Raw genomic sequence first — 27,569 nt, 5'->3', positions numbered from 1 at the left:
GAGCTCACTGTTCCCTGGGAGGCTGCTGTTGAGGAGGCCTTTGAACGCAAGAGTCTTAAGTACAGCGAGCTTGCAGCTGATGCAGAGCAACGTGGTTAGAAAGCCAAGGTTTGCCCAGTGGAAATTGGCTGCAGAGGCTTCTTGGGCAAGTCCACCATCAGGCTGCTTAAGGACTTGGGGATTCGAGGCCAAGCCCAACGCCAGACCATAAAAGCCTTCTCAGGTGCAGCAGAAGAAGCAAGTCGGTGGCTCTGGGTGAAGAGGCGAGACTCCACCTGGGCCCGAAAGTAATGACACAGGGGGTTGAAAGCAGAGGGGGGCACACCTGGGACGCCAGGTGTTGCCGATGAGCCCTCTGGAGGTGTTGTGGGCCTATCATCGAAACACCGGGGAAAGAGGGTGCCCACCTGATGACCCCAATGAGGCTTACAACCTACTGATATTTGAGTAAATATCAGTAGTGTTCATTAATTTGGACGTACTACTCAGAGCGCACACGTCACTTCCTGCCGTTGGGAGGAAGTGACGTGTCACAGCAGCAGTAGCAGCGCACCGGTCCACTATTTCCCGTTTATCCTGGCCGAAACAAGATGACATTATATAGTATTATTGTATACGAATATTATAATATTAATATTATTATATAATAATATTATTATACTTAATATTATACTTATGATATACGTATCACTTAGCAACCAAACACCGCTGCATTGCGCTGTGGGAAGTTTGTAGCTAATAGCTACATAGCTAATGTCCATCAATCCACACTAATACATTTCTCCAGAATGACTAATGATAGCGCATACTATTGAGTACGTAGGCTACTAATGTTTTGGACGCACTAAAAAATCTCACATACTGTTTTTGCATACTCATTAAGGCTGAATTAAGGTTCTGCGTCAAACCAACGCAGAGCACACGCCGTCGCCGTGACGCCGTCATGAACCCTTCGGACTTCTCCGTCACTCCATTTCGTCGCGGTGCAGTACCCCCCGCGACCGCTAGTTAGCGATCTTTTTCTGAATTGTTTATCTGACTTTTTCCGGTCACAGTGAATCAAAAAGATAAGGACAACTATTGTGCAAAAAAACAAAACAAAAAAAAATCACACATAAACGAAGAAAAGAGCCCTGAAAGTTCACTATTGCTTCAAACCGGAAACCGGAAATGCATTGCTTCCAAGTGAACCAATCACAGCCCTCTCCGTTTGCGTGTGGTCTGCGTCGCTGGACGCGTAGTTACAATTTTCGGGAGGTGCATGTCAGTGACGGCGCAGGTGGTCTGCGTCGACCCAAACCACACGCCGTAGGCACGGCGTCGTTTTGACGCAGAACCATATTTCAGCCTTTAGGGTGGAAGTATGCAATTTCGGACGTAGCCTAATCGCGAATCTGAAGCGTCGAATCGAAAAACCGACTTGAGTGTCCTGTCCCTTTAAGAGAACAGCTCCTCCGCTCAGCGGCCACGTACGTATCGCCACGTTTTCGCGCATGCGCGGTGTTCTCGCATCCGGGGTCAGTTAGTGTACGTAGTGTAAGAAAATCACAATTGTCCTTTTTCGGACACCGGAGGCACCGGTTAGCTATTGTTTAAACCCAGACGCGATTCGAATACTGCCCCAAAAGACGTCTGAATGAGTAGCTTCATCAAAGGAGTAATAGGATGGCAGGCTGCCGGGCCGCAGCCTACCGGAGCGGAGACGGTAGGAAGAGAGAGCGGCTAGCCGCGGCTAGCTGCTGCTCCTGCACAGTTCAGTCAAAACTAAAGCACACGTCACCTGAATGACAAGAACAAATGCATTTCTCCTTTTTCTGCTCACGCTATTAGCGACAAGTAGGCCTCTTTGGATGAATTAGGTGTGTTGATTAAATGGTGGATGTAGCAAATGTGTCAGCTACTCTCCCCGACCTGTCATCGAGATAAATGGATAAACACATAAAAATAAAAAAAGGAAACTAAGAATCCTTACAAAGCTGTGGTCAGTATTGATGATTCATCTGATCCTTTAATAATTGATTCCAGTACTTTTGATCTCAGCCACTTTGTAGATAAACAGGTTGGACCACTATACAGGACTGTCTCAGAAAATTTGAATATTGTGATAAAGTTCTTTATTTTATGTAATGCAATTTAAAAAAATAAAATAAAATAAATAAAAATGTCATACATTCTGGATTCAATACAAATCAACTGAAATATTGCAAGCCTTTTATTATTTTAATATTGCTGATTATGGTTTACAGTTTAAGATAAAGATTCCCAGAATATTCTATTTTTTTTTAGATAGGATATTTGAGTTTTCTTAAGCTGTAAGCCATGATCAGCAATATTAAAATAATAAAAGGCTTGCAATATTTCAGTTGATTTGTAATGAATCCAGAATGTATGACATTTTTGTTTTTGTAATTGCACTACAGAAAATCACAATATTCTAATTTTCTGAGACAGTCCTGTAATGTCTCAGTTTAAGATGAGGTGAAGGATTTCAACGATCACCACCACATGCAAAACATAAATGTAGGTTCTGTCATATTTTTGTAATCAATAAAAGACCTGTATTAAATATTATATTTGGCCAATCAGATGGAACCTGTCTGGGACGCCAATTTAGATGTTTTACATAAATTGGCTTGATGTTGGCACAATTGCTGCAAGGTCCATTTTTGTGTTTTATTTAATTTTATTTTCAAAACCACCATGTTGCCGAAATAGAAAAAAAATCCATTACAACTTTTTTTTTTTGTTTTTTTTTACATGTCTGCATTGGCTATTTATTGTCAGGTGTTTATTTTAGCTGGGAAGCTTAAAGAAATGTACATCATACACTGAAGTACTGGTTTATATATTGCAGATCACATCATCACAGCAGTACTCAACCATGATATTATATGTTGCATTTTGTCCTAACATCATGCAGCCTTGCTGTATATAAAACATTGAGGTGCTGTAGAGGACAAAGAAGGGATTCTAGAATAAAATTAATAAATAAAGGTGTCTCTATGAACAGATCCAGAGGTTGTGTGACAGAGTCGCCTCATCAACACTTCTAGAAGACCGTAGAGATGCTGTCCGGGCTCTCAAGTCCCTGTCGAAGGTAAAGTATGAAGACAACTTTACAAATAAAGGAAGTGTAGATAAACATACTCAGTGGCTTGTTTGATAGATATCTAAACAAACTTTTTTTACAAACTTGATCCAGACGCTGGTGATGGGATTTGTTCTTGGACGAGTACAGAGTTGGTTCAAGTGAAGAACTTTTTAAGAACAGTATTACATTTTCATAACCAGCGAGCGACAACAGGGCTACATTATTGCAATCATTTATTATACTGCAATCTTTCCTTTTATTAGCTCCCCATTCTGTATGCTGCACCATATTGGAGGAATACATACGATTCTCAAAAGATTCCTGCAATCCAGTCTCCAAAAATGACTAGTCTGTCTCTATGAATGCTCATGCAAACATTAGTTGGATTTTTTTATAAATAATAATAATACTTAATTATTATAAATAATACATAGTTTTATTAGACATGATTTTTAAATTATGTTTTGAGTATGAGCCTAAAAAAAAAACAGCTGACATTATGAAAGCCCCCAGCATCATTTATGAACTTTAGTAACAAAATCAGCTTATAAATTGAGTTGAAAAATGCATTGATTGACTGTGTGGAACTTTGGCAGGTGTTTAGCAACTCTGACTAGTTATATTAAAAAAATAAATGGCAGTAAAATGAAAGAAACAATGGGCTCATGTTTTTTCAATTCTTTCACTTTCAGTCCGTGTTTTTTGTTGTTCTCATTTGGAATAAGCAGACTAGACCAATCACTGGTATGTTATGGGATCTGTTGTCATGAGTTGGAAAACATTTAAAGCACAATTTTCTGTTTAGTAGTAGTTATAAAGGTGAACATAATGTTCTCATTGCTTTTTGTCTCAGTCGTAGGCGAAGGTCTTGTTTATTAAATTCCACTGATAAAAGTGAACTAATCATTGACTTAGAACATCACCAAATCTCTTTTCACTTCCGTTCATGGGCATTTTTGTTAGAAGCTGCTCCTCAACCATGAGTAATGAGTTTATCAGGCTTGAATAAGGGGTTTTAGGGGCAAAGCCCTGCGGATAAATACACGACGGTCAGTGCAAGTCGCACAGACTTCCTGTGTGTAATTAAAAAATACCAGAGTTCAGAACTAATTTCATTGATTTATTTATTTATTTGTATCATCTGGCCACAATATCTCACCAGTTTTATGGAAATTATTACCCTTTTTGTAGAAATATCGCATGGAAGTCGGCACGCAGGCGATGGAGCACTTGGTTAACATATTGCAAACTGACAGGTATGTTGATACCTCTACTTGTAAACAAAATATTTCTAATTCTGATTTTAGAACCATGGCAATCTTGAAATCTTGTTATTTTGTCACAGCTTTGTAAATTATGAAAAAACGCATTTTGCAAATATTCTGATTCTAACTCCAAATTCTCAGGTCTGACTCTGAAATCCTCGGATATGCTTTGGACACACTTTACAACATCATCTCCAATGATGAGGAGGAAGAGCAAGGTACTATGCTTTTATTTCTTATTAAAAACAACAGACTATGCACATTACACTATGCACATATGAGCATTACTATTAGAAAACGGGAATCTAATAGTATCTAAAACTGTTGTGAAGAAATTAGCTTCTAATTCTGTTCAGCTTATAGACGCCTCCACTGACTAAAGACCCATGTTAAGTTTGCATGTGTATATCAGTTGATTTCATGTCAGTTGGACAGCATTCAATTTGCATTCCCTCCTCCTGTTTACTGATAATGACTGCGTTATGTGAAGACTCTTGTCTCTCTTTTCTCTTCCATGTTTTAACCCTACAGATGAATCAGAAGGTAAAACTTTTTGACTGTGCATGATGCCAGCCCTATTAACCACCAGGAGCACTTGCCAATCATATTTGGCATAAAAAAAAAGAGCACATTTATGCTTTTTTTTCTCTTCTTTTTTTAGTTAATCCCGCAGTGGCCTAATGGTGAAAAGCTGATACATTTCTAGCTTCTTTTTTTTTTTTTTTGTTTTGTGGCATGTCTTCAGAAGAATCAGTCAGCTGATGTTTAATTTCAGACTAGTTGAATGAATGCTAGCTTGTGGGTGAGGCTTTTACGTTTTCTCTTCCACCTACTTCCCTCGCAGACGCAGTAATCTCTCTCCCTGTTTCAGGGAAGAGTAAGAATGTGTCCATGCCTGGTCAGTACTGAAACTAAGCCAAATGTGCAGTAGCTGTAGTACTACACAATGACTAACTTCACTAAAAAAACAATGGGCATATAAGTGACTAGAGGGAGTTTTTGGGAAGTAACAGGAATGCTCTACTAATACCACAATTATTGCTTTGTTTTCTTATTTTCTTTCAATATGTCACAAAACTTACATCATATAATGTTTTCCTAAGTATATTTTTCAATTAACTACATAAGTTTAAGGGAAGATGTTTAGAGAAATTGACAAGGAATTAGCGAAAGACAACCACGCTTGATGCTGAGCTGTGATGTGGGGTCCAGGAAAACCCCAAATTTCAAGTTTTTTTTTACCATGACTTCAAAACCACCAGAACCCATTCATTGTTAATCTAATGAAATCCATTCTTCATTAACTCTTGACCACTAAAGATCCCTCTGCTAAAACGTGTGTTCCCTCATCTGTGTGTAGCCTCCTCTTCCCCTTCCTATGGTGGTTTGATCACAGTGCTCACCCTGAACATTAGCACATGTATTTGTCCCATGTGCCAATTACTGTGATTTCTACAGAAAGTTATCATCTCATATTCTGTTGCAGTATTTTAACAAGTTAAAGATCCCTATACATTTCTTCTAATTTTAATTTAGTCAAAGAGCCATTTATGTCAAGAGCCGTTTTTTTCCACCTACTTTCCCAGATGAGAATGCCCAGAAGCAGCCAGATGACGTCGGTGCCCAGTTTACCGAAAAGTTTATCCAGGACCCTGAGCATATCACTCTCCTTCTCACTCTCTTGGAGGTACCAGCAGCAAAACGCCTGTCTTCATGTATTTGATAAAAGCGTTTCCTGTGTATTTATGAATGATGTCATTTCAGGAGTTTGACTTCCACGTACGTTGGCCTGGGGTGAAGTTGCTGACTGCTCTCCTGAAGAGCCAGGGCGTCACGTTGCAGGGTATCATTCTTGTCAGCCCCATGGGTGAGTTTTCTATCATCACTTAAGTTACAACATGATTTTTTTTTGCATGTTATTTTAACATCCCTGCCTCATTTTTACATCTGCTTTCTTGAGCTTCCTAAAGAGATGATAAGTCATATTGGGGATATAAGTTTCATTATACATATTCAAAATGCTTTTTCTGTTCCCTTTAGGTGTTTCCAGATTGATGGATCTTTTAGCAGATTCTAGAGAAGTAATTCGCAATGATGTAAGTTCATTCATCATCCAGCCTTTAACGCCTGTGAAATGAAGTGCTGGATACTGGGCTTTGAGTGTGTGACGTCCTGTTTTCGGCTTTCGACAGGGCTTGCTGTTGCTGCAACAGCTGACCAAAGGCAACGCAGCCATTCAGAAGATTGTGGCCTTTGAGAACGCGTTTGAGCGTCTTCTAGATATCATAACAGAAGAAGGGAGTAGTGATGGAGGTGAGGAGATTTTGATAGCTGAATTATCAATTAACATTTATAATTATGCGTCCCATACATATCTTTTTTCTCCTCATCCATTCTTGTCCTGTGTCCAGGCATTGTGGTGGAGGACTGTTTGCTGTTGCTGCTTAACTTGCTGAAGAACAACAGCTCCAACCAGAACTTCTTCAAGGAGGGCTCGTACATCCAGAGGATGAAGCCCTGGTTTGAGGTTGGTGATGATAACTCTGGCTGGTCTGCTCAGAAGGTCACTAATCTCCACCTCATGCTGCAGGTAACCCACAACAGCCAAGTCTAACTGTTGATTTAGGGTGCGCTCACACTTTTAGTTTGCCACTTTTGGTTCAGATCACAGCAGAATCTGAAACATTTTTATTTGGTTTCCCACTAGAAAGTTCTGCTTTGTTTGGTGTTCACGCTGGTGTTTTAAAGCATAAAACTGACCAAAGGATACAATAGGAGACACGTGTAAAAGATCACAACTTGGTTGGACATTAGCTTGCTTTATTTTGATGTCCACCAAGGTTTGAGTCGTTAACTGTACCATTTAATTAAACTAAACATGGCAAGTGTGAACACAACCTTAATCTAATTACGTATTTAAAATGTAAAACAGTGGGACTTGACATTTTTACCAAAACATTTGAACAACTTTACAATTCCAGCTGGTGCGAGTGATGGTGTCACCCGTGAACTCGCCTGGAGCTACTGCCAGCTGTCAGAAGTGCATGTACCAGTGTGGCCTGTTGCAGCAGCTGTGCACCATCCTCATGGCTACTGGCGTACCTGCTGATATCCTCACAGAGGTAAGCACTTTGTTGATCGTCAACCAGCCAGAATGACTGACGCCGAGAGAAAAATCAGCTACTTTGACTGTCTAATATGACTGTCTTTTTTTGTTCTTTTTGTTTTTTTCTTTTAATTTGCAGACCATAAACACCGTTTCAGAGGTTATCAGGGGATCACAGATCAACCAGGACTACTTTGCTTCTGTCAATGCACCTTCAAACCCTCCAAGGTAAAGTAATCAGTCCACCAAAATATAGATTCTTCCATGCTGAACTGGAATGAAGTTGATGAGTGATCTCTCCTTCTCGTGCCTCTGTAGACCCGCCATTGTTGTGCTCCTCATGTCCATGGTAAACGAGAGACAACCGTTTGTACTTCGGTGTGCAGTCCTTTACTGTTTCCAGTGTTTTCTATACAAAAACCAGAAGGGCCAGGGGGAGATAGTGGCTACACTGCTTCCCTCCACCATTGATGGTAAGTAATAATCAGGTTCTATTACAAGTTTTTTTGATCCCCCCCCCCCCTTTGAGGAAAAAAAAAAAATCTCACTTTTTTCCCCCCAGCCAATTCCATTTCAGCAGGCCAGTTGCTGTGCGGAGGCCTCTTCTCCGCGGACTCTCTTTCCAACTGGTGTGCTGCGGTGGCCTTGGCTCATGCCCTGCAGGACAACCTCACTCAGAAGGAGCAGCTGCTGAGGGTCCAGCTTGCCACCAGCCTGGGCAAGCCCCCCGTCTCCCTGCTGCAGCAGTGCACCAACATCCTGTCTCAGGTAAGACATGACACTTATACTGATGGTTTCACTCATATGTTTTGTATGTCTCGGTAGCATAAATTTATGTCAAAACAGGAGGATTTTTTTACAAAAATGAATACTAACTTGTAAACCACAGTGAAGAGAACAGTGTCACATTATTGTGGTTTTGCAGGGTGATAAGATCGTCCGGCGGGTGAGTAAAGCGTATGCAGTGTGTGTCTGTTTGGGTGGCACCCGTACTGGTTGTTTTGGCTTGGCAAGCATAGCAAGGAACTTGGTGGTCCACAGGACAGTGGGCGTTCTTCCCTTTAACCCTTTTAGTACCCTTCCTTGTCCTTAACGTCAGACTACAACCCGTTCTTCCTAATAACAGTAGCAAACAGGTGACAACCTCACAGATCTGGAAGCTCTGGTTGTTCTTTATTGTGTTCGCAAGGGGAATGTGTAAAGAACACAAGTGGGCACTAAAGAGAGGTTCAGAGAAGAGGGACAGCTGTTTTTTTGTTCTTCTGTCTTAGCTGAAGTCATCCTAACACCTGCTTGTAAGCTTTGATCTTGGACGGTTGCTGTGCTGTAGCTAATTTTGTGTCTTTCCCCTGCTGTTTGTCTTTCTCAGTCTTTCACAGTCCTGTGTGTATATATATATATATATATATATATATATATATATATATATATATATATATATATATATATATATATACACACACACAGGACTGTCTCAGAAAATTGGAATATTGTTTTTTTTATGTAATGCAATTACAAAAACAAAAATGTCATACATTCTGGATTCATTACAAATAAGAAAAACTCAAATATCCTATCTCAAAAAATTTGAATATTCTGGGAATCTTAATCTTAAGCTGTAAGCCATAATCAGAAATATTAAAATAATAAAAGGCTTGCAATATTTCAGTTGATTTGTAATGAATCCAGAATGTATGACATTTTTGTTTTTTTAATTGCATTACAGAAAATAAAGAACTTTATCACAATATTCAAATTTTCTGAGACAGTCCTGTATATATCCACCTCAGCAAGTGGCTGAAGGTTTTGTCTCTTTTTTTTTTTTTTTTGAATGTGAATGACCATCTTCAAGCTTAATGGAAGGATTTAGTTACTCCTTGACAGTCTGTCACTGTCATTTGATGGTGTCCTGTCCTTCAGTGTCTGGCAGGGTAATGCTGGCATCAGATCCTTTTGGAGTTGTATCATGGGGTGGGGTATTTCCGCATTAGGCTTGCTTTGCACATATCCCATGAGATCCTATTAGATGGGTACCTAGGGAGTTTGGAGTGTAGGTGAACACCTCAGCATCTTTTACTACGTTCACTCCGTCTGCACCATTATCTTGTGCATGCAACTAGGGCTGGGCGATTATACGATCTCGATTTGTGATCGTGATCAAATTAAGTTCGATCACGGTGATCAGCTGTGGGTCTACTTTCTCGATCACGTGCAAAACATGCTGCAGCAAAGTGCACGACAACCAATCACAACCCGCTTTCCTGGCACCGCGCTGTCTGCATTAATTGATCATGGCATGACATGCCGCGGCAAGTTGCATGACCATAGGCAGTAAAGTAGTCACATCTGCCTCCCCTGCACTGGTGGGAGCAAGCGTGACCAGAGAGAATAAAACTACAAGACAACAACCGCAGGCTAGCGTTAGCTTAGCTTCGAGCCGACCGGGACTCACGGTTAGCGGTTATTTATTTATTTATTTCGCCGGACAACTTCTTCCGAGCGTACAGGAGGAGGGTGTGATGGATTCACAAAATGCCCTTCGTGATGGATGTATTGTGTATTCGAACCGCACTCATTAAAGTTGTGATTCGCTCTGCTTGTACCACAAATTACTCATCACCGCCGACTTCAGAAACTCCGCGGCCCCGACATGGGTGTGTGTGTGCGTGCGTGCGTGTGTGCGCGCTCAGCGGAGTGAATGTGTCGGAGCGCGGAGACAACAAGCAGAGCTCAGTATGATGACGCCGTAGGCTCTGCGTTGGTGTAACGCTGGACCATAAATCAGCCTTAAGTCCCTTTAGGCTAATACTGTGAGAAATAACCTCTCATAATAGCGGTACTACAGTTAATAAATGTAATAAAACTGCCGTTTCTGCTGGTTACTGAGTCCCGTAAGTGGCGAGTGAGTTTTAACTCCTTAATTACTAACCAGCGTCAGAGTCACGCACAGTAAACAAACAGTGATGTTAGAGAGCCACCTGTTGGTCAATTTAAGCAACCGCATCGCCAGCTGCTTGACAGTGGCTCAAATCATATTAGTTTACTGTTTTTGTTTTTAATAATGTCATTGCAATTTTATCTATGCAATTGTGAAAAAATGGCAAAATAAATGAAAAACTGAACAACCGCATTCCGTAGGCTATTCAGTACTCAGTATTCAAGTCTTTAAATTTTATTCCGCTTCAGTTTCGGCCTCAAATTTTCATTTTGGTGCATCCCTAGTTTTTTCGGTGGGTACCACTGGTAGCATTCTGGATTCTTGTTAAAACATGCTATTTGCTTTATTTGTTAATAAAAAAAAAACTAATCTCTGGTTTCTTTCTATTTTATTCCAGAAGGGAGGGGGGGATCTTCTGATTTAAAAAAATCGTGATTTAAAATCGAGATCGTTCAATATGGGAAAAAAAATCGTGATCACTTTTTTTGCCATATCGCCCAGCCCTACATGCAACCCACTTTCTCTGCTCTTATGGGAACACGCACAGCTAAAAAGAAGACCAGCAGATGTTGAAACTTCCGTCCGAGTGTCCAAAACCATTATCTTTATAAAGTCTTTATTTTCATCAATGTCTCTAAATGCAGTAAACTATCAAATTCCAGTTCTTTATCATCTTCATAAAAAAATGTTGAAGAAATCTTCCATTATTACTGTAGCTTTAAAGGATGAGTGCAAGCGTGTGGATAAAAGTTGCAGTATGAATTCAGATATATCTCCAACTCTGACAAAAAAAATCAGATATGAGTCACATCAATTGGGAAAAAAATGGATGTAGTCAGATGGTGAGGCCAGGTTGTTGTGTTCGTTAAGATCTTCCTGAGCATTTTTTTGTGGGGCTGTTTTGTGTTTCCCCCCCTGCTGTTTTGGTGAGGGATGCTGACTCTTCAGGACAATGCTATTGCTGTGTGGGGGTGTTGTTGTCACTAATCCCGAGGTGCCAAGTGTCAAAATAACATCCATGTCAATGCTGATATGAAGGTGTACTTAGTAGGTTTTTGTATTGTAACAAGATGTTTCTAACTTGCGCCTGTCAGTGTTTTGATATTGTGGCTGTTTGGTTTCATATGAACAAACATAACCTGCTAGTTAACCTTTTCACTTCTCACAAGTTTATCCTTAAGATGTCACTTCCATCTGTGGACAACTCTGAAGTTACTGTTGTGCTAGTGTATTTCTGCTTACATACGGTTACTGCACATATTAATACAAATTCTTCCTCCTTTTATATTGACGTTGAGTTTATACTTCCATTTGCGTTGATCAAAAATATTGCACGCATCTGTGTAGTGTTTAACTTTTATTTATTTTCTCAGTTGCGCAAGCAGCTGGAGTTGGTGTTACTGTATTTGGAGATCATAGTTTTCAGGCTGGGCACAAGTTGCTTTCCCAATTTAGTGATATTCACAGCTCTGAGCCTCCAGAAAAAGCTATCAACATCAATATAAAATGTAACATTAAACTGTGGATGCTAAGAAGTGACTAAAAACATTGAGACTGCAACTGCATTCAGTAGAAATGAGTTTCTGTCCCCATCCACTAAGGAAGACAGGGTGAAGATGGTCAGGCTTCTGATTACGTTGACTTTTGGTCACTTGCACATACCCGGTATAGCTCTGATAAGTGTTTGTGGCTCATGTCAAGTGCATTTCTGCTCCACTTCTGCTGTCAGTATTTGACTGCTTTCCAGCCTCTTATCTACAGTTTATGATCATCAGGGAAAATTATTTATTTTTTTTATTGTTATTATTATATCTTTTAGTAGAACAATCTGTCTTGTCGTCACTGTCTGGTGAAAGTCTGTAAACCACAACAGTATGATGGAGTAGAGTCGTATGTTTGACAACAGTTTCTGATTACACCCCGTGTCTGGGATAGTACGGTTTGTTTATTTTTAATCCGACCACAGACGCCTGTTCCAGATGGTAGGACTTACAGCAATGACAGTTGACCCCGCTCATCAGTTTTTGTCCAGTTGCAGCGCTCAGTTTCAGAGGCTCCTTGAGAGATTTTACTGTTGTGAACAGTAGTTTTTCGAGGAGGAAGAAAATATTCCTACTGTTGGTATATGTTTAAAACTTGGAAACAACCACAAAGTACACATTCTATCTGTCTCGGTTCAATCTTGATTCGATCGAAGCTGATTAATTCCACAAACGTTTCACTCGGCGATGATTGATTAATCACTATCAAGGTAATTTGACGACTTCAGGGCTTTGAACTTTAAAAAAGAAAAAAAAAATCTATTCTTTTTTTTTTTAACCTTATATATCAGATCAAGTTATACAGATGGGGATGTGGTTTATTATGGTTCTCTTACACAATTACATTTCAACGAGTCCAAAGTCTGAGCTCTCTGTCAGCGGTTGTTTACAAACCCCTGACTTTTTGCTCATTTGATACATGTGTTCATTTCCTGTCTTTTGTTTTCCTCCTCATTTTTGCATTGCGTCACATATGGAGACAAAAGCTGAAAAGGTGATTTTTGTAAGTTATAGCAGTAAAATTTGATTATAAGTCCCCCCCCCCAACATTTTTATTGCTCATATTTCCATATTTTCTTGGCATCCATTGTTTGACCACAATCAAGAGGCTCATCCGTCATTTTAAAGCATGTTGTGCATCACATAGTAATGCATCAGCTGATTAGAAGCTTAAATCTGAAGTTTAGACTTCAACTTGCACAAGATCCTCATTGTGCATTGAATTCCAGCTCCATGAAAATCCCTCCTTTTTTCCCTACAACTGATTGAGAGAAATAACCTACATCTACTTGTTGGAAAAACATAAACCTCTCTGTAAATGTTTAATTTATTCTAGAAAGGAAAAAAAATACTGATTATTACAAACATAAAACATCTTTTCTCAAAGTTGTTTTCATGGAAATGTTTTTTTTTAATCTCATATAATTTACATTTCAGTTTCTTTTGTCATTTTCTAAAAAAAAAAGGAAAAAAAGCACAATGGATTTTGCTGTGCATGCGCTGAAATCTGGAAGTATTTCACTTCTATCATGCTTTTGATTTGAAAGTTGTCAGTCACTTGGAGAATAAAGATTATAAACCACAAAACACTTAGTGAACTTCTGGCATGATAATGCCAAGGGAACAGAGAAGAATGTCCTTTTATTGCACGCTCTTTTCAGTCTTTGTCATGATTTAATTACCAGGACTTTATTACCTACCTATTGATGTCACTTCAAGTCTTAATTTCATTTGGGAGAATAATCTGAAATTGTCTTTGGTCTGATCTGTATTCATACCTTGTAAATAGGTAAATTATCATACTTTTGTCTTCACATTTTGTCATTTCCATGCTTTGAAAATCAAGAATCTTTATTCTTAAGCCTCAAGTGTCTGAATAAATTGTTAGAAATACAGCCAAGTCTTTAAAAAGTTAATGCTTCTTTATAAACCAAATAGTATTTAAATTAAGTTTTATTGCCATTTCTTAATCTGATTTTCCCATTTAGGAGTTTATTTTGTTTCACCACTTTGAAGAATTTGTTTTGAACTTCTTTCTTATCAAAGTGTTTGCTGTCTGGCCTTGACTGAAATGTGAATAGGATTCTTTCTGTTATTAACATTAATATCATCACATGCAAATCTTAAGGGTCTAAAGTGTTTTTTTTCCCTGCTCACAGCATTTAAAGGTTTGTTTATTTTTAACTCTCATAAAGCATGTTTTTAACATTTCTCTTATGCGTTTGTCTCCATAGGGCAGTAAAGTTCAGACCAGGGTGGGCCTCCTCATGCTGCTGTGTACGTGGATCAGTAACTGTCCGATTGCAGTCACACACTTTCTGCACAATCAGGATAATGTTCCCTTTGTATCCTTCAAGCTGCCCCCCAACAGCCTGCCAGTTTCTTTACAGTAGATGTCTGTACCTACATTCTAGCTTCACTTTTCACTTTGCTTCCGTCCTTGTATTTTAAGTTTTAATTCTTCAAGCCACTCTACGATGCAATACCATTTCTGACCACATGGGGACTCTGTATTTGACAAGTACGAGTTGGAAGAATGTACTTTTAAGGACACATCTCTCTCTTTCTACAACTGTGAGGGCAGGGTACTTGCGTTCTTGATGACGTCAAAGCTCAGCTAACAGGCTTACGTATATTGCACTGTACACGTAACATCTACACTTTAATTGGTTACAAAAACAAACACCTTAAACACTAAAACAACTGAGAATAGGTCATATATTGCTCTCAAAAAAATCTGGTAGAAGTCAAAAGAAAAAGAAATCCAAAAACGTTGGCGGAAATTTCAAAGTAGCCTCCATCTTGATAACTTTTCCACAAATACAAAGTTGTAATAACTATATTCTGGCAAAAAAACATGTTAAAAATACATTCTGTCAAACGAGAATAAAGTTCTAACTTTATATTTAGTCCTCTTCCTTCTATTATTTTTTGCTTGTTGGTGCGAAATGCATACTGGGATATTGTGCAGTCTTAAGTCTACACAAGCTTCCACTGGATCCATCCTCAATAAAATGGGCAGAGCGAGAACATATTTGGGTATTTCTTCTGTTCTCGCTCAGATGGGATCTGGAGAATTGGAACAGTACTTCGTCTACAGATGATGATGTTTCACAAGTACGCATATTGAGAAACGCCTGAAGTGTTGGTACAAGACGTGCCGCATGTCCCTATTAGCACAGTTTTGTAAGCATATCAGAGCTGTACGCCCCCAAGTGGTCAGAAGTTGTATTGCTAAATGGAGTGGCTTTAAACCTTTATAAATGAATGCAAACCTCTACATTCGTAATAAAAATTGTGTACTTTGCATAAAATAGATACCCAGTGAGAGTGGTAACATACATACTGCGCTCTGAGGTTTGAAAGACTGTTGATTGAGTCCTTGACCCTGTGACTTTTGTAGCTGACCGCTCAGATCTCTGAAAATTTGGGTGAAGATGAAAGGCTGGTGCAGGGCCTGTGCGCGCTGCTGCTCGGTATCTGCATCTATTATAATGACAACTCACTGGAAAACTACACCAAGTAAGTGCCCTTGAGTCAGTTCAGTATGTCCGGGGAGCTAACGTGGTCTACTTTTAACATTGGGGACAAAAGTTAAAAGTAGTATTTAAGCATGCCAGAAATAGGTGGTTCAGTTGTGTATTTGTGGCTGTGACAGTCCAGTGTGTTTGGTTGCTGGATCGTTTCCATGTCCTCTACAGAGAGAAACTAAAACAACTGATTGAGAAACGCATTGGAAAGGAAAACTTCGTAGAGAAGCTCGGCTTTATAACCAAGCATGAACTCTACTCACGGGCGGCCCTAAAGCCACAACCTGTCTTCCCGTCTCCAGAGCAGATGCTCTTCGACCACGAGTTCACCAAGCTGGTCAAAGAACTGGAGGGTCAGACGAGGAGTCCTGAAATTCTCTCTTCAGCTAACATTTCTTAGGCTGGCTTTTAAACGTGGCAGTACTCTCTCTGCTGTACACAGGTGTGATAACCAAAACAATTCACAAATCCAGTGAGGAAGACCAGAAGGAAGAGGAGGTGAAGAAGACATTGGAGAACCATGACAATATCGTAACTCAGTACAAAGACCTGATCAGAGAGCAGGTACATTGATTCTGCATGCTGATACACTACATACCAACCATTTTAAGCTCATTAAACATTATTGAGTACATTTTGTATTTTAAGATGTGTTGTTACTATGTGTGATCCTCAGGATACTCAGATCCAGGAGCTGAAAGAGAAAGTAGAATCGATGACCACTCAGAACGAACAGATGACGACTACAGTCACCCAGCAGCTGTCCCAGATCCAGCAGCACAAAGACCAGTACAACATATTAAAGTTGAGATTAGGTGAGTTCTCTGGACCAACACATATTTTCTATGTTAAATACATATTAGAGGTAATTTTTAAATGTATTAATCATGCTTTTTTTTTTTTTTTTTATTATTATTTATTAACATACAGTGCAAACGATGACAAAAGACAGCATCAGTATGTGTGTGTGTGTGTGTGTGTGTGTGTGTGCGTGCGTGCCGTGTTTGAGTGTAAATAAGGTGATGAAAATAGGTACATAAATTGAGAATATTGATTCGAGAGTGAACAAATAAACAATTTTCATATAGAGTGGTGTAGCATGATATCATATAAATATAGCATAATAAATATAGTAATATCCTAATATAACATAATTTGTATAAAATATTATAACATATAACCAAATTATATCACCATACTATTATATATTACAATATAATACTATAGTTTAACATGCCAAGAGATTTCATAACTTTAATATAATAATATGAAACAATATATCATGATAATGCCAGTAATAATTAATAGAGTTAGAATTGGTCATTTATGTTTTGCAATGAGGGGTGAGGTCAGCCCGGGGTGTCAGGGAAGTGTATTATGTATTAATCATGCTTGATATTTTTCAAGTCCCAAAAGCCTTTACTAGGAAGCAGAATTAATGGACTGGCAATGTTCAACTCTGAATTTCATGAAGCTGCTTAAAGCTGCTCTACATAGCAGTACCAATTCTGACCACATGGGGGCATATAGATGTGCTGTGTTGACAGAAGAACCTCTGGCAATATTGTGCCAAGGAAATGGGGTCAGTCTAGCAGTCTAATGATACAAGTTTGTTGCACTAGAGGTGCATTTTGCTGGACCTTATGCCAGGGAGGTGACACATGAGCAAGCTTGTGATATGCTGCCCCCATACGGTCAGAACTAATATTTCCACACAGAGTGGCTTTAAAGCCTGAATTATGGTTCTGCGTTAAATCGATGCAGAGCCTACACTGTAGGGTACGTGGTGACGTTCACCCTATGGCGTAGCCTGACGTGCAGCTCCCAAAAATGGTTTCAGTTTCAGTTTCATCGCTCTTTTCTTCGTGTGTGTGTGGGATTTTTTTTTTTTTGGGGGGGGTTGTTTTGTTTTTTACACAATAGTTGTCCTTATCTCTTTGATTAACTCTGACTGGAAAAAAGCGGAAGCTAAACAAAGTATCAACTAGTGCTCTCGGGGGGTACTGCACCACGGCAAAATGGACTGACGGAGAAGTCCGTCAGGAAATGTTCACGACGGCATCACGGCAACGGCGTATGCCCTGCGTTGGTGTAACGCAGAACCTTAATTCAGCCTTAACACCTTACCAGGGTGTGTGGCAGTTTACCTTGGAAAGCAAATAAGAAGTTGATACATGCAGAAACACAATCCTGACAATTTGGTTATGATGAGAAATGTAATCAATTGTAAACATAATTTACGAGTTTGGGTTTGAACAGAACTGTGTGTGTGTAAGAGTGAGCTAGTGCTGCAGAACATGTTACTCTTACTCGTCCTCCTGTCACTCAGGTGATTGCCACCAGCCCACATGCTGTGTGAATCCACACACTGAAATTCACTGTGAACTTTCAAAGGGCAACACCAGTGGTTTTAATGAGGGAAGACTTGTGTATGTAGCTAGAGCTGCTAACAGCATTGCAGCAAATTACACATGGCAAATTGCATGAAAATATGATAATGTACTGTGTATTACATCCATCTAATATACAGTATATCTTCAACTTTCAGCCATATTTATGTTATAAAATGGTTTTAAAGCCAAATGAAACGACTGGAAAGTTGTAACCTTTTTTTCTATGCAGCTTTAAACTGGTTAAATGACAGATAAGGAAGTTGGACATTTGCACAAGCCTATTGACAGTTTTTTTTTTTTGGTATGTTATCTTTTTATTTGTCCATCATGCATTGTTCTTCATGCAAATGCCTTTTAAAACAGCGAAGGTTGCATATGACAGACCTCAAACAAAGTTTTCTTTCATCCATCAAGAGTACATTACATTTAAATCGTCAAATCAGCTCTTTTCTTTTTTTATTCTTTCTTTGAATACAATTGCTGCATTGCTAGAGCCAGTCTGCTATAAACATTTCAATTCTCATTTGATAATAGTTACAGGTTTGTGGTGTTCACACATCTTTCAGTGCAAAAAATGTCGAAGTGTTGTTGTCAAACCTGAATCTACATTGATTTTCCCAATGAGAAGCTATTTTGTTAAACATTATTGTCATTTGCTTCTTTAAGAGGAAATAAGTATTATATAACTATTTTAGATTATTACTGTGTAATCAAACTGGAAACATTTAAATGATAAGTAAATCATTAATGTGGCAGGTCAGGATTATGAAATGGAATTGGTAAAAGCAAAAAAAAAAAAAATCATAAAAATACATCTTTTGTCTGATATGACTTATTTAATCGGCTTTATGTATTTATGTCATTATAGACCGTTAGAGTAGATTGCAATCATTCCTCACTGCTGCTGAGGGAACATGAACTCCCTTGTAGATTTGGGACAACATCCGCTTCTATGTTACTGTAGTTGTGAAATTTAAACTGATCTCATATGTTTGTTTGTGTATACAGGTAAGGAGAGCCAGTCTAACAACCAGGGAGACGCCGCTCAGGTGAATGGGCTGCAGACGGAAGAGCTCTCCCAGCTCAGAGAGGAGTTGGAGGAGCTTCACAAGCAGCACACTCTACTTCAGACACAACTCACGGACAAAGATGCACAGATCAACACCTTGGTAAGTAAATATGGAAGTGTGTGAGTGACATTCTGCTGGTTGATTGTTTCAGGGACTATCTCCAGAGAAATTATATTTACCGGTATTTATTTTTGACCTGGTCTTACAATGCATCCGGAAAGTATTCACAGCGCTTCACTTTTTCCACATTTTTCTATGTTACATCCTTATTCTTAATTGAATTAAATTCATTTTTTCCCTCAAAATTCTACACACAACACCCCATAATGACAACGTGAAACATTTTTTTGTTGAGATTTTTGCAAATTTATTAAAAATAAAAAACAAAGAAACCATATGTACATAAGTATTCACAGCCTTTGCTCGATACATTGTTGATGCACCTTTGGCAGCAATTACAGCCTCAAGTCTTTTTGAATATAACGCCACAAGCTTGGCACACCTATCATTGGGCAGTTTGGCCCATTCCTCTTTGCAGCAGCTCTCAAGGTCCATCAGGTTGGATGGGAAGCGTCGGTGCACAGCCATTTTCAGATCTCTCCAGAAATCGGATTCAAGTCTGGGCTCTGGCTGGGCCACTCAAGGACATTCACAGAGTTGTCCTGAAGCCACTGCCTTGAAATCTTGGCTGTGCTTCGGGTCGCTGCTGAAAGATGAACCGTCGCCCCAGTCTGAGGTGAAGAGCGCTCTGGAGCAGGTTTTCATTCAGGATGTCTCTGCACAGCATCTGCACAGCATGATGCTGCCACCACCATGCTTCACTGTAGGGGTGGTATTGGCCTGGTTATGAGCGGTGCCTGGTTTCCTCCAAACATGACGCCTGCTATTCCGGCCCGGTTCTACGAGGGTGCATAAGCATTGCACCCTCAGTTTATGTGTTTGCATGCTCAGTTGAAAAGACGAAAAAAAAACTGACAAGTGCGCGCGTGTTAAGGCTGATTTATGGTTCCGCGTTACACCAACGCAGAGTCTACGTACGGTGCGCGTGGCCGCGTACCTTACGCCGTACCCTATGCCGTAGGCTCTGCGTCGATTTAACGCAGAACCATAATTCAGGCTTTAGTATACGTCACTCATCTGCGTCCAGCGCGCAGTTACCTGCACCAGCAAGACGCTGCTCTCTGCTGCTATTTATTTTTCTATGTTTTATTTTCTGTTGCTAGATTGTCTGATGGGTGAGGTAGCCGAGACTAAATGTAGCATTTTCTTTGTTCTCCAGCGATATTGCTGCAAAAATTCACTTGAAAGACACTTTAAATATTATTGTTTGACTGGTATCATTCCACTTGAAATGACTGTCATGTTTAGTGATGGTTTTGAGCTGTATAGATAAAATTAGTTTGAATTTCTATGTTTTATTTTCAGGGTAAGAAACAACTGTTGCTAGATTGTCTGATGGGCGAGGTAGCCCAGACTAAATGTAGCATTTTCTTTGTTCTCCAGCAATATTGCTGCAATAAACCATTTGAAATACACTTTAAATATTCTTGTTTTGCTAGTATCATTCCGCTTGAAATTATGGGAAAATGCATAATTTAGTGTTGAATGACGTGCCAGGCATGTCCACCCCCTCTGATCTGAGATGCAGCCCTAGTCATCATTTTCTAGAACCGGGCCTGCTGCTATTCACACCAAACAGTTCAATCTTCGTCTCATCAGACCAGAGAATTTTGTTTCTCATCAAAATCCGAAATAAGTTTATTGCCATGTTTGTTGAACACACACAAGGAATTTGTTGTGGTGATTGGTGCAGTACAAAGAGCAAATATATAATGAAAATAGAGAATGTACAACATGAGATTTTAAAGTGCCGGATATGAGTCTGTGCAAAAGTGACCTAGGATGTGCGTTAATGTAACGCATAAGGTCAGGATTGGAGTCTTGTTAATGTAACGTAGAGTGGGATGGGGGGGACAGTCCGTGGTGGACGGGGGAGAGGGGGGTCTGGGGCCTTCTTGACGAGCTGCAGACGGGAAAAAACTGTTTTTGTGGCGTGAGGTTTTGGTCCTGATGGACCGCAGCCTCGCGCCAGAGGGAAGAGGCTGAAACAGTTTGTGTCCGGGGTGGGAGGGGTCTGCCGCCGTCTTTCCTGCACACTTCAGGGTCCTGGAGGCTGCAGGTCCTGGAGAGATGGGAGATTGCAGCCAATCACCTTCTCTGCAGAGCGGATGATACGCTGCAGCTGCTCCTGTCCTTTACAGTGGCAGCAGCGTACCAGATGGTGATGGAGGAGGTGAGGATGGACTCAATGATGGCCGTGTAGAACTGCACCATCATTTTTCTTTGGCAGGTTGAATGGTCTGGGAGTCCTTCAGGTGCCTTTTGGCAAACTCCAGGCGGGCTGCTATGTGCCTTTTACTAAGGAGTGGCTTCTGTCTGGCCACTCTACCATACAGGCCTGATTGGTGGATTGCTGCAGAGATGGTTGTCCTTCTGGAAGGGTCTCCTCTCTCCACAGAGGAACACTGGAGCTCTGACAGGGTGACCATAGGGTTCTTGGTCACCTCCCTGACTAGGCCCTTCTCCCCCGATCACTCAGTTTAGACGGCAGGCCAGCTCTAGGAAGAGTCCTGGTGGTTTCCCAACTTCTTTATATTTACAGATGATGGAGGCCACTGTGATCATTGGAACCTTCAAAGCAGCAGAAATTTTTCTTTACCCTTCCCCAGATTTGTGCCTCGAGACAATCCTGTCTTGGAGGTCTACAGACAATTCCTTTGACTTCATGCTTGGCTTGTGCTCTGACTGATCAGTGGAAACAGCATGCGCCTTAGCTCAATTTTGAGCTTCATGACAAAGGCTGTGAATACTTATGTGCATGTGATTTCTTAGTTTTTTATTTTTAATAAATTTGCAAAACTTTCAAAAGTTATTTTTTCACATTGTCAGTATGGGGTGTTGTGTGTAGAATTTTGAGGAGAAAATAGAATTTAATCCATTTTTGAATAAGGCTGTAACATAACAAAATTTGGTAAAAGTGAAGCGCTGTGAATACTTTCCGGATGCACTGTACTTTGATAATTAGATAAAACACTAAGTATTGAGTTGTGGTAGCAACAGACAACATTGCAGCAGTAGCTGTTCATCACAGTTTTCAGTCTTACTGGCAATATTTAAATCAACAAAAAAGCTTTAAAAACATTAACTTTTCATTCACACAGGAGTTTTTGTTTTCAACCTGTAAATGCTTGTGTGTAAGATAATCTTAAAGTTGCATCTGTATCTGGAGTTGACTCATTGGCTGATGTTTATGTTTTATTGTGTTGTAACCGCAGAAGTCGGCAGCACAGACAGCAGAGAGTCCTGCAGCTGGATCGGACAACACAGAGCTGGTCCAGGTGAGAAAACCACCAACAGCTCCACACATCTGGCCCTCAGGAGTATTTAGGGAAAATGTTTAACCATCATTAATTTCTACATCGGATGACATCAGTACTTGCATATATACACGTGCATCAGTTTTGGTTCTGATTGACATCAATGATTCTCGTATGTGCACACATTCATTTTCAGATGGTGGATGAACTTGGCTCTACGAGAGTCAGTACATCCTACACTTCCTCACGTAGAAGCTTTGAGGCTGAAATAATACCAGAAAGCAACTACACTGATTCTCTTAGTCCCACCTTCTGAGGTTATTGTCTGGAGCCAAGTCGGAAATAAAAACGACCTTCTCCAACACAACCTGGAGCACACAGAATAATTTCCCTTTGGTGACCAGCAGGAGTTTAGATAGAGAGCCAGTTGTAGTTAATGGACATTACTCTACAAATTCCCTTTTAATTAATAATCAATACACCTCTCAAGTGTGATAATTATATGGTCTGTATTTTCTTAGTCTGATAAAAAGTCTTTAAAGTTTTCCAAGAAAAAGTTATTTCTTAAAATTTCTAACAAATACATACCTTTTATTTTCTGAAAGTGTGTCACTGTGTATTGATAGCATTAGTGACATAAGTATGGACCCCATGACCCTGGATGGATGGATGGATGGATGCTGGTTTGACGTCACCAATGATGTCACCAGAGCTATGTTGTGGTTTTCTGAAGGGTTTTACATGTTTTTGAACAATAATAAGAGGCATGAAAAGCATGTGAACCTCATGTAAGTTGCAGTAATAGGTAGTTTACACTGTAGGTCATAAAATATGACCATTAAATATCCACAGTGCTGCATGCAAAAGTAAGTGACCCCATGGAGTTGATAGCTGATTAAACTCCGGCAACAGTGACTTCAAGAAATCAGATTTGGTAGCCCAGGATTTAACCCGCACAGCGTTTAGGAGCAATTTTTTTTTTTACCATTTCTCATTTACCACTGCAGCTCAGACACATTTGTTTGGTGTGAAAGGCTCCTTGGAGGAAATTACACATCATCTATGTGGGATAAAAGGTCTAGTTTCAAACTAAACATTTTCTAAAGCCATTCAGTCATGTATTTACTTTGATGTTTAGGGTCACTCGTCCCGCATCACCCAACTTCTACTAACTTTTAGCTTGCAGATGGTCAATGTGACAGTATTGTGTAGGATATTTTTGTAAACTCTTTGAGGATGGCAAGTGATTCAGGCCCTGAGGCAGTGAAGAAATGTCAAATCACTCAACAATTGAGATTATATTTTGACGTTTATAAGCTGGGTTCCCTTAAGTGCCGTATAGAGCTGAGCAGTCTTTTCAGACGGTTCACATTTTCATTCAACAGTCCACAAAACATTTTCCCAGATGGCATTTCAGATCTCCAAGGTGCTCTTTGGTAAACATCAGGTGTGAAATCTTTTTCGAGAGCTGTGGCTGCCTGGTATGCTGTTGTATTTGATAGACTCGTGATCAGAGGTTCATGAAACAGCTGACTCCAGTTACCGGTAGTTTCAATTGAAGTAATTCATCTACATTGTGAATGTTTAATGGGCATGTTCAATTAAAGCACAAGAAATTACAATTGTGTACATGCTGTCAGTTTAAACATTAAATGTGATCAGATTTTCATCCAAGCCATAATAGACAAGTAAAATCTGAGAAATATTAACCATGGGGTTTGCAAACTTTATCCTTGCCACAGTAAATCAGGATCTGGTTACATTAATGAATGTGTAATTCTTTATGTTTTGCTTTTGTTTATTTGTCTTTGATTTTTTTCTAAAAAGGGAACGCTTTTTCTTGTGTTTTTGTAATTTGTTGCAGGAGCTGGAGGCTTTAAAAAGTCAGGTTCAGTCACAGTTGGCAGAAATCAGCCAACTGAAGACCGAGAGACAGGAGATGCTCAGAAAAGCTGAAGCTGGGGTAAAAATCATGACCCACAACACTAGTTTGCCATATGTATTCTTAACAATTGATTTAATTAGTTAATCTGGGTTTCTTTTTTTTCTTAAATCTCAGTCCTCTGATACAGTCTCTGCCAGTGACAGCTCAATAGACGCCACGAAAATGGCAGAACTCGAAAAGCGACTTGCAGTACAGACATCTGAGACAGAGAGGCTGAAGGTCGGTTTTACTTTTTTATTTTATTTCATTTTTTTTTTTACATTAGCTTACTTGGACATATCTAAAAAGTTGTGTTTTATGCATGATTGTCATAATTCAGATTCATTTATTCTCATCATCCATACTAATAAACACTGTCTCCTTCCTGTCGTCCGTGTCATCCTTCTTCCCCTGGTCTGAAGGAGGGCCGGGCAGAGCTGGAGCAGCAGCTGGCTTCAGCCACCAGCACAGTGGCCATCCTGCAGAATGAGAAGGCAAAGCTGCAAACTGAGGTCCAAGAGTCCAAGAAGGAGCAGGACGACCTGCTGATGCTGCTGGCCGACCAGGACCAGAAGATCTACAGCCTCAAACAGAGACTCAAAGACCTGGGAGAGACGGTAAAAAAAACTATTTCTGACTTTAGTTTTTTGTCAAGTGATAAACTTCACTTCTGAAAACATGCAGGGAGGGATGGTGACAATATGTAAGGGTTAGCGGGACAATTATATTTTACAGATTTAGCGCTGTATTCCACCACAATAGACTTGGGGATGAAAAAAAAAAAGTTGAATTGCAGTTAAAGTGTGGACTTGAGCATTTAAAAGTTTCCATTTCAATGACCAGGCCATCATTTTTAAGTGTTAAATTCTCTCTTCTCTTCTCTTCTCTTCTCTTCTTTTCTCTTTTCTCTTTTCTCTTTTCTCTTTTCTCTTCTCTCTTCTCTTCTCTTCTCTTCTCTTCTCTTCTCTTCTCTTCTCTTCTCTTCTCTTCTCTTCTCTTCTCTTCTCTTCTCTTCTCTTCTCTTCTCTTCTCTTCTCTTCTCTTCCCTTCCCTTCCCTTCCATTCCATTCCATTCCATTCTCTTCTCTTCTATTCCATTCTCTTCAACTTAATCCAGTCCATCCATCCAATTCAATAGAATACAACTTAATTAGGCAAGGCAAGTTTATTTATATAGTACAATTCAACACAATGTAATTCAAAGTGCTTTACATCGACATTAATTACTAATCTCTGAAGGGAAATACTTTATTTTTGTATTGCAGCTTTGCTGTTAATCATAATGATGATTGAAGCAGACTCAGATGAGCATATCAGGCTTGTTGTTCAGAAAGCTTTCACACATGATGGAGGAAATTAGCTTGTAGCTCCGCACTAATCAGTAATTTCAGTCATTTTTTTTTTTATTATTATTTTTGTTTTATTTATTTATTTAGTTGAATTTGTCTTTTTTACATTTATTATCGTTTTTCTATTTTTGTTCATTGGTTCCTTTAATTTTTTTTGTGTTTTTTAATTTTGCCCTTGTTATAATAAAATATATTTACACATAACAGGTAGAATAACTCATTACATGGCAGCCTCCCTTCCCCTTCCAACATCCCACATAACACATCCGCTACTTGCATAGAGATGCACAAAATAATCTTCTGTATTTTCAGCAGTCCTCAAATGTATTTGAGCCACATCAAATGTTCTCAACTTGATCTCATTTTCTCAAACTCGTCTTTGTTTGTAACTGTGTTGATATCCATATGAACTTCCGCTGAAATAGACCACGTTTTCTGTCATCAATGACGTTGCAACTAAGACATGTGTTTTTTCCCAGAACATTTGCTTCACAACTACGTGGTTATGGTAATTGCTTACATAGTTGGGAATTTAGGTTTTGGGAAACACACCTGATCTGAATGTACCTGTGAATAATAAGGTTTCAGTGTTAAAGCCACTCTATTATTGCTACTTCTGACCACACGTGGGTAACATAACCCAAGGAAGTTCTTACTCAAGAAAGTTAATAGACTGCAAGAAAACTAGATACAATTTATAGCTTCATATAATTTCACATGATGAGGTACATCAAATTTGAATGAATTGGATTATGTATGAATTACAGTGAATAAGACTTAATTTGATTGTTTGATTTAGTAAACCTTGGATTTGTTCCTATGGGTTCAGCAGTAGAGATAATCTAAAGAGACCTTGAGTTGATGACATCAGCACATGCCTTACTGCAGTAGCATTTTGAGATGTTCCTTGTTCATTCATAGTTGTGTTGCTAGGTTAGTTACAAATACGATGAGTGATGAGACTGAGCATAGATGAGTAGCTCCACGACGCGCTCCTTGTCCAGATCACTCAGCTTTGTTTCATGTGTTTGCTCTAGTTAGACTGTGACACTTTCCTTACAGGTGGAAGATGACGATGACATTGACACCAGGGACCAGACAACAGACGACGATGAGGATGAAGATGAGGACTAGCTGACAACACTGGATGGAGAAAAAAAAAGAGAGAAAGATATCTGAATTTGTCTGCCGGGAGGCAAGAAAAGACTGCGGACACACACCTGAGAAACGGAAGAATAGGACTAATATATGTCGAAACAGTTTCTGCTCCCAGTCGCCATGCTGTCTTCATTTTTTGACACTGTCAAATCACTTGTGCGTGTTTAGTTTTTGAACATTTGTTTTTGTTCAAGCTGACGTTCTTTCCAGCAGTTCAGTTGAACTTGTCAGTGCATTCATCTCTGCCAGGTCTCCCATCAGTTTCATGGTAGACTATACCAGTCTTGTGTTTATTGTAACGTCACGTAGACTCTAATCACAAAAGAAAAGCTAGGATGATTTTGACACACGAGTCATCAGAAAAAAATAGAGGGGAAGATTATAAAAAGTAGCATAGCGCAGCTATAAACAGAAGTGGTATAAGTGATATCACCAACGAGCTCCTCGGGCTGTTGCTTTCCCATCCTGCATCACTGCTTGCACCAGTAAGCTGCACCTGCCGCATCACATCCACCTGCAACATGTCACTGTGCTTCACCCCTGATTCGTCTGCCTTCACAGTCAGTATGAGTTGGCTGTACAGTATTTAACACTCAGACTCGACGGCTCAACCCAGCCGCTCTGCAATATGCTGCAAAACACGATAAAAAAACATGTAAAGACAAAAATTACATATTTTTGCAACTTTTGGTCCAGTACTGGCATCCAGCTTCTGTATGATATAGTGTAACTTATCAATTTAAGAACCACCTTGAAATGAATAAAGAATCTATCTGTATGCCGTATGGAGGGATATTTGTTGATAAATTAAATTTTACTAAATCCAC

The 27,569-nt window shown here is 39.6% G+C and overlaps 1 protein-coding gene across 6 annotated transcripts; it reads left to right on the top strand.

Annotated features, from left to right (window-relative positions):
- Nucleotides 1-1,488: 1,488 nt before the first annotated feature.
- On the top strand, nt 1,489-27,569 carry uso1 (USO1 vesicle transport factor). 6 transcript variants are annotated; one of them, XM_061717889.1, is made up of 26 exons: nt 1,489-1,705; nt 3,011-3,097; nt 4,283-4,347; nt 4,498-4,574; nt 5,201-5,254; nt 5,943-6,043; nt 6,121-6,223; nt 6,397-6,452; nt 6,549-6,669; nt 6,768-6,946; nt 7,338-7,478; nt 7,602-7,690; nt 7,781-7,935; nt 8,025-8,230; nt 8,388-8,408; nt 14,176-14,286; nt 15,345-15,463; nt 15,643-15,824; nt 15,914-16,035; nt 16,148-16,286; nt 18,873-19,033; nt 22,270-22,332; nt 24,176-24,274; nt 24,371-24,475; nt 24,658-24,852; nt 26,626-27,569. In XM_061717889.1, the coding sequence occupies exons 1-26, from the start codon at nt 1,637-1,639 to the stop codon at nt 26,716-26,718; spliced, it is 2,913 nt and encodes a 970-aa protein (XP_061573873.1). In that variant the 5' UTR covers nt 1,489-1,636; the 3' UTR covers nt 26,719-27,569. The 6 variants fall into 6 exon arrangements, with proteins under 6 accessions (XP_061573873.1, XP_061573881.1, XP_061573894.1 ...); XM_061717897.1 differs by having other exon boundaries at nt 1,490-1,705; nt 26,647-27,569; XM_061717910.1 differs by lacking the exon at nt 5,201-5,254 and having other exon boundaries at nt 1,490-1,705.

Source organism: Cololabis saira, chromosome 1 (genome assembly GCF_033807715.1).
Source record: "Cololabis saira isolate AMF1-May2022 chromosome 1, fColSai1.1, whole genome shotgun sequence".
Classification (NCBI taxonomy): Eukaryota; Metazoa; Chordata; class Actinopteri; order Beloniformes; family Belonidae; genus Cololabis; species Cololabis saira.
The sequence above is the reverse complement of the archived record's forward strand: the minus strand, read 5'-3'. Positions and strand labels throughout refer to the sequence as shown.

Coding starts and splice junctions, on each gene's coding strand:
- uso1 (XM_061717889.1), top strand. CDS start 1,637: ATGAGTAGCTTCATCAAAGGAGTAATAGGATGGCAGGCTGCCGGGCCG. Junction 5,255..5,942: donor TAAGAATGTGTCCATGCCTG/GTCAGTACTGAA, acceptor CTACTTTCCCAG/ATGAGAATGCCCAGAAGCAG. Junction 14,287..15,344: donor ATCAGGATAATGTTCCCTTT/GTATCCTTCAAG, acceptor TGACTTTTGTAG/CTGACCGCTCAGATCTCTGA.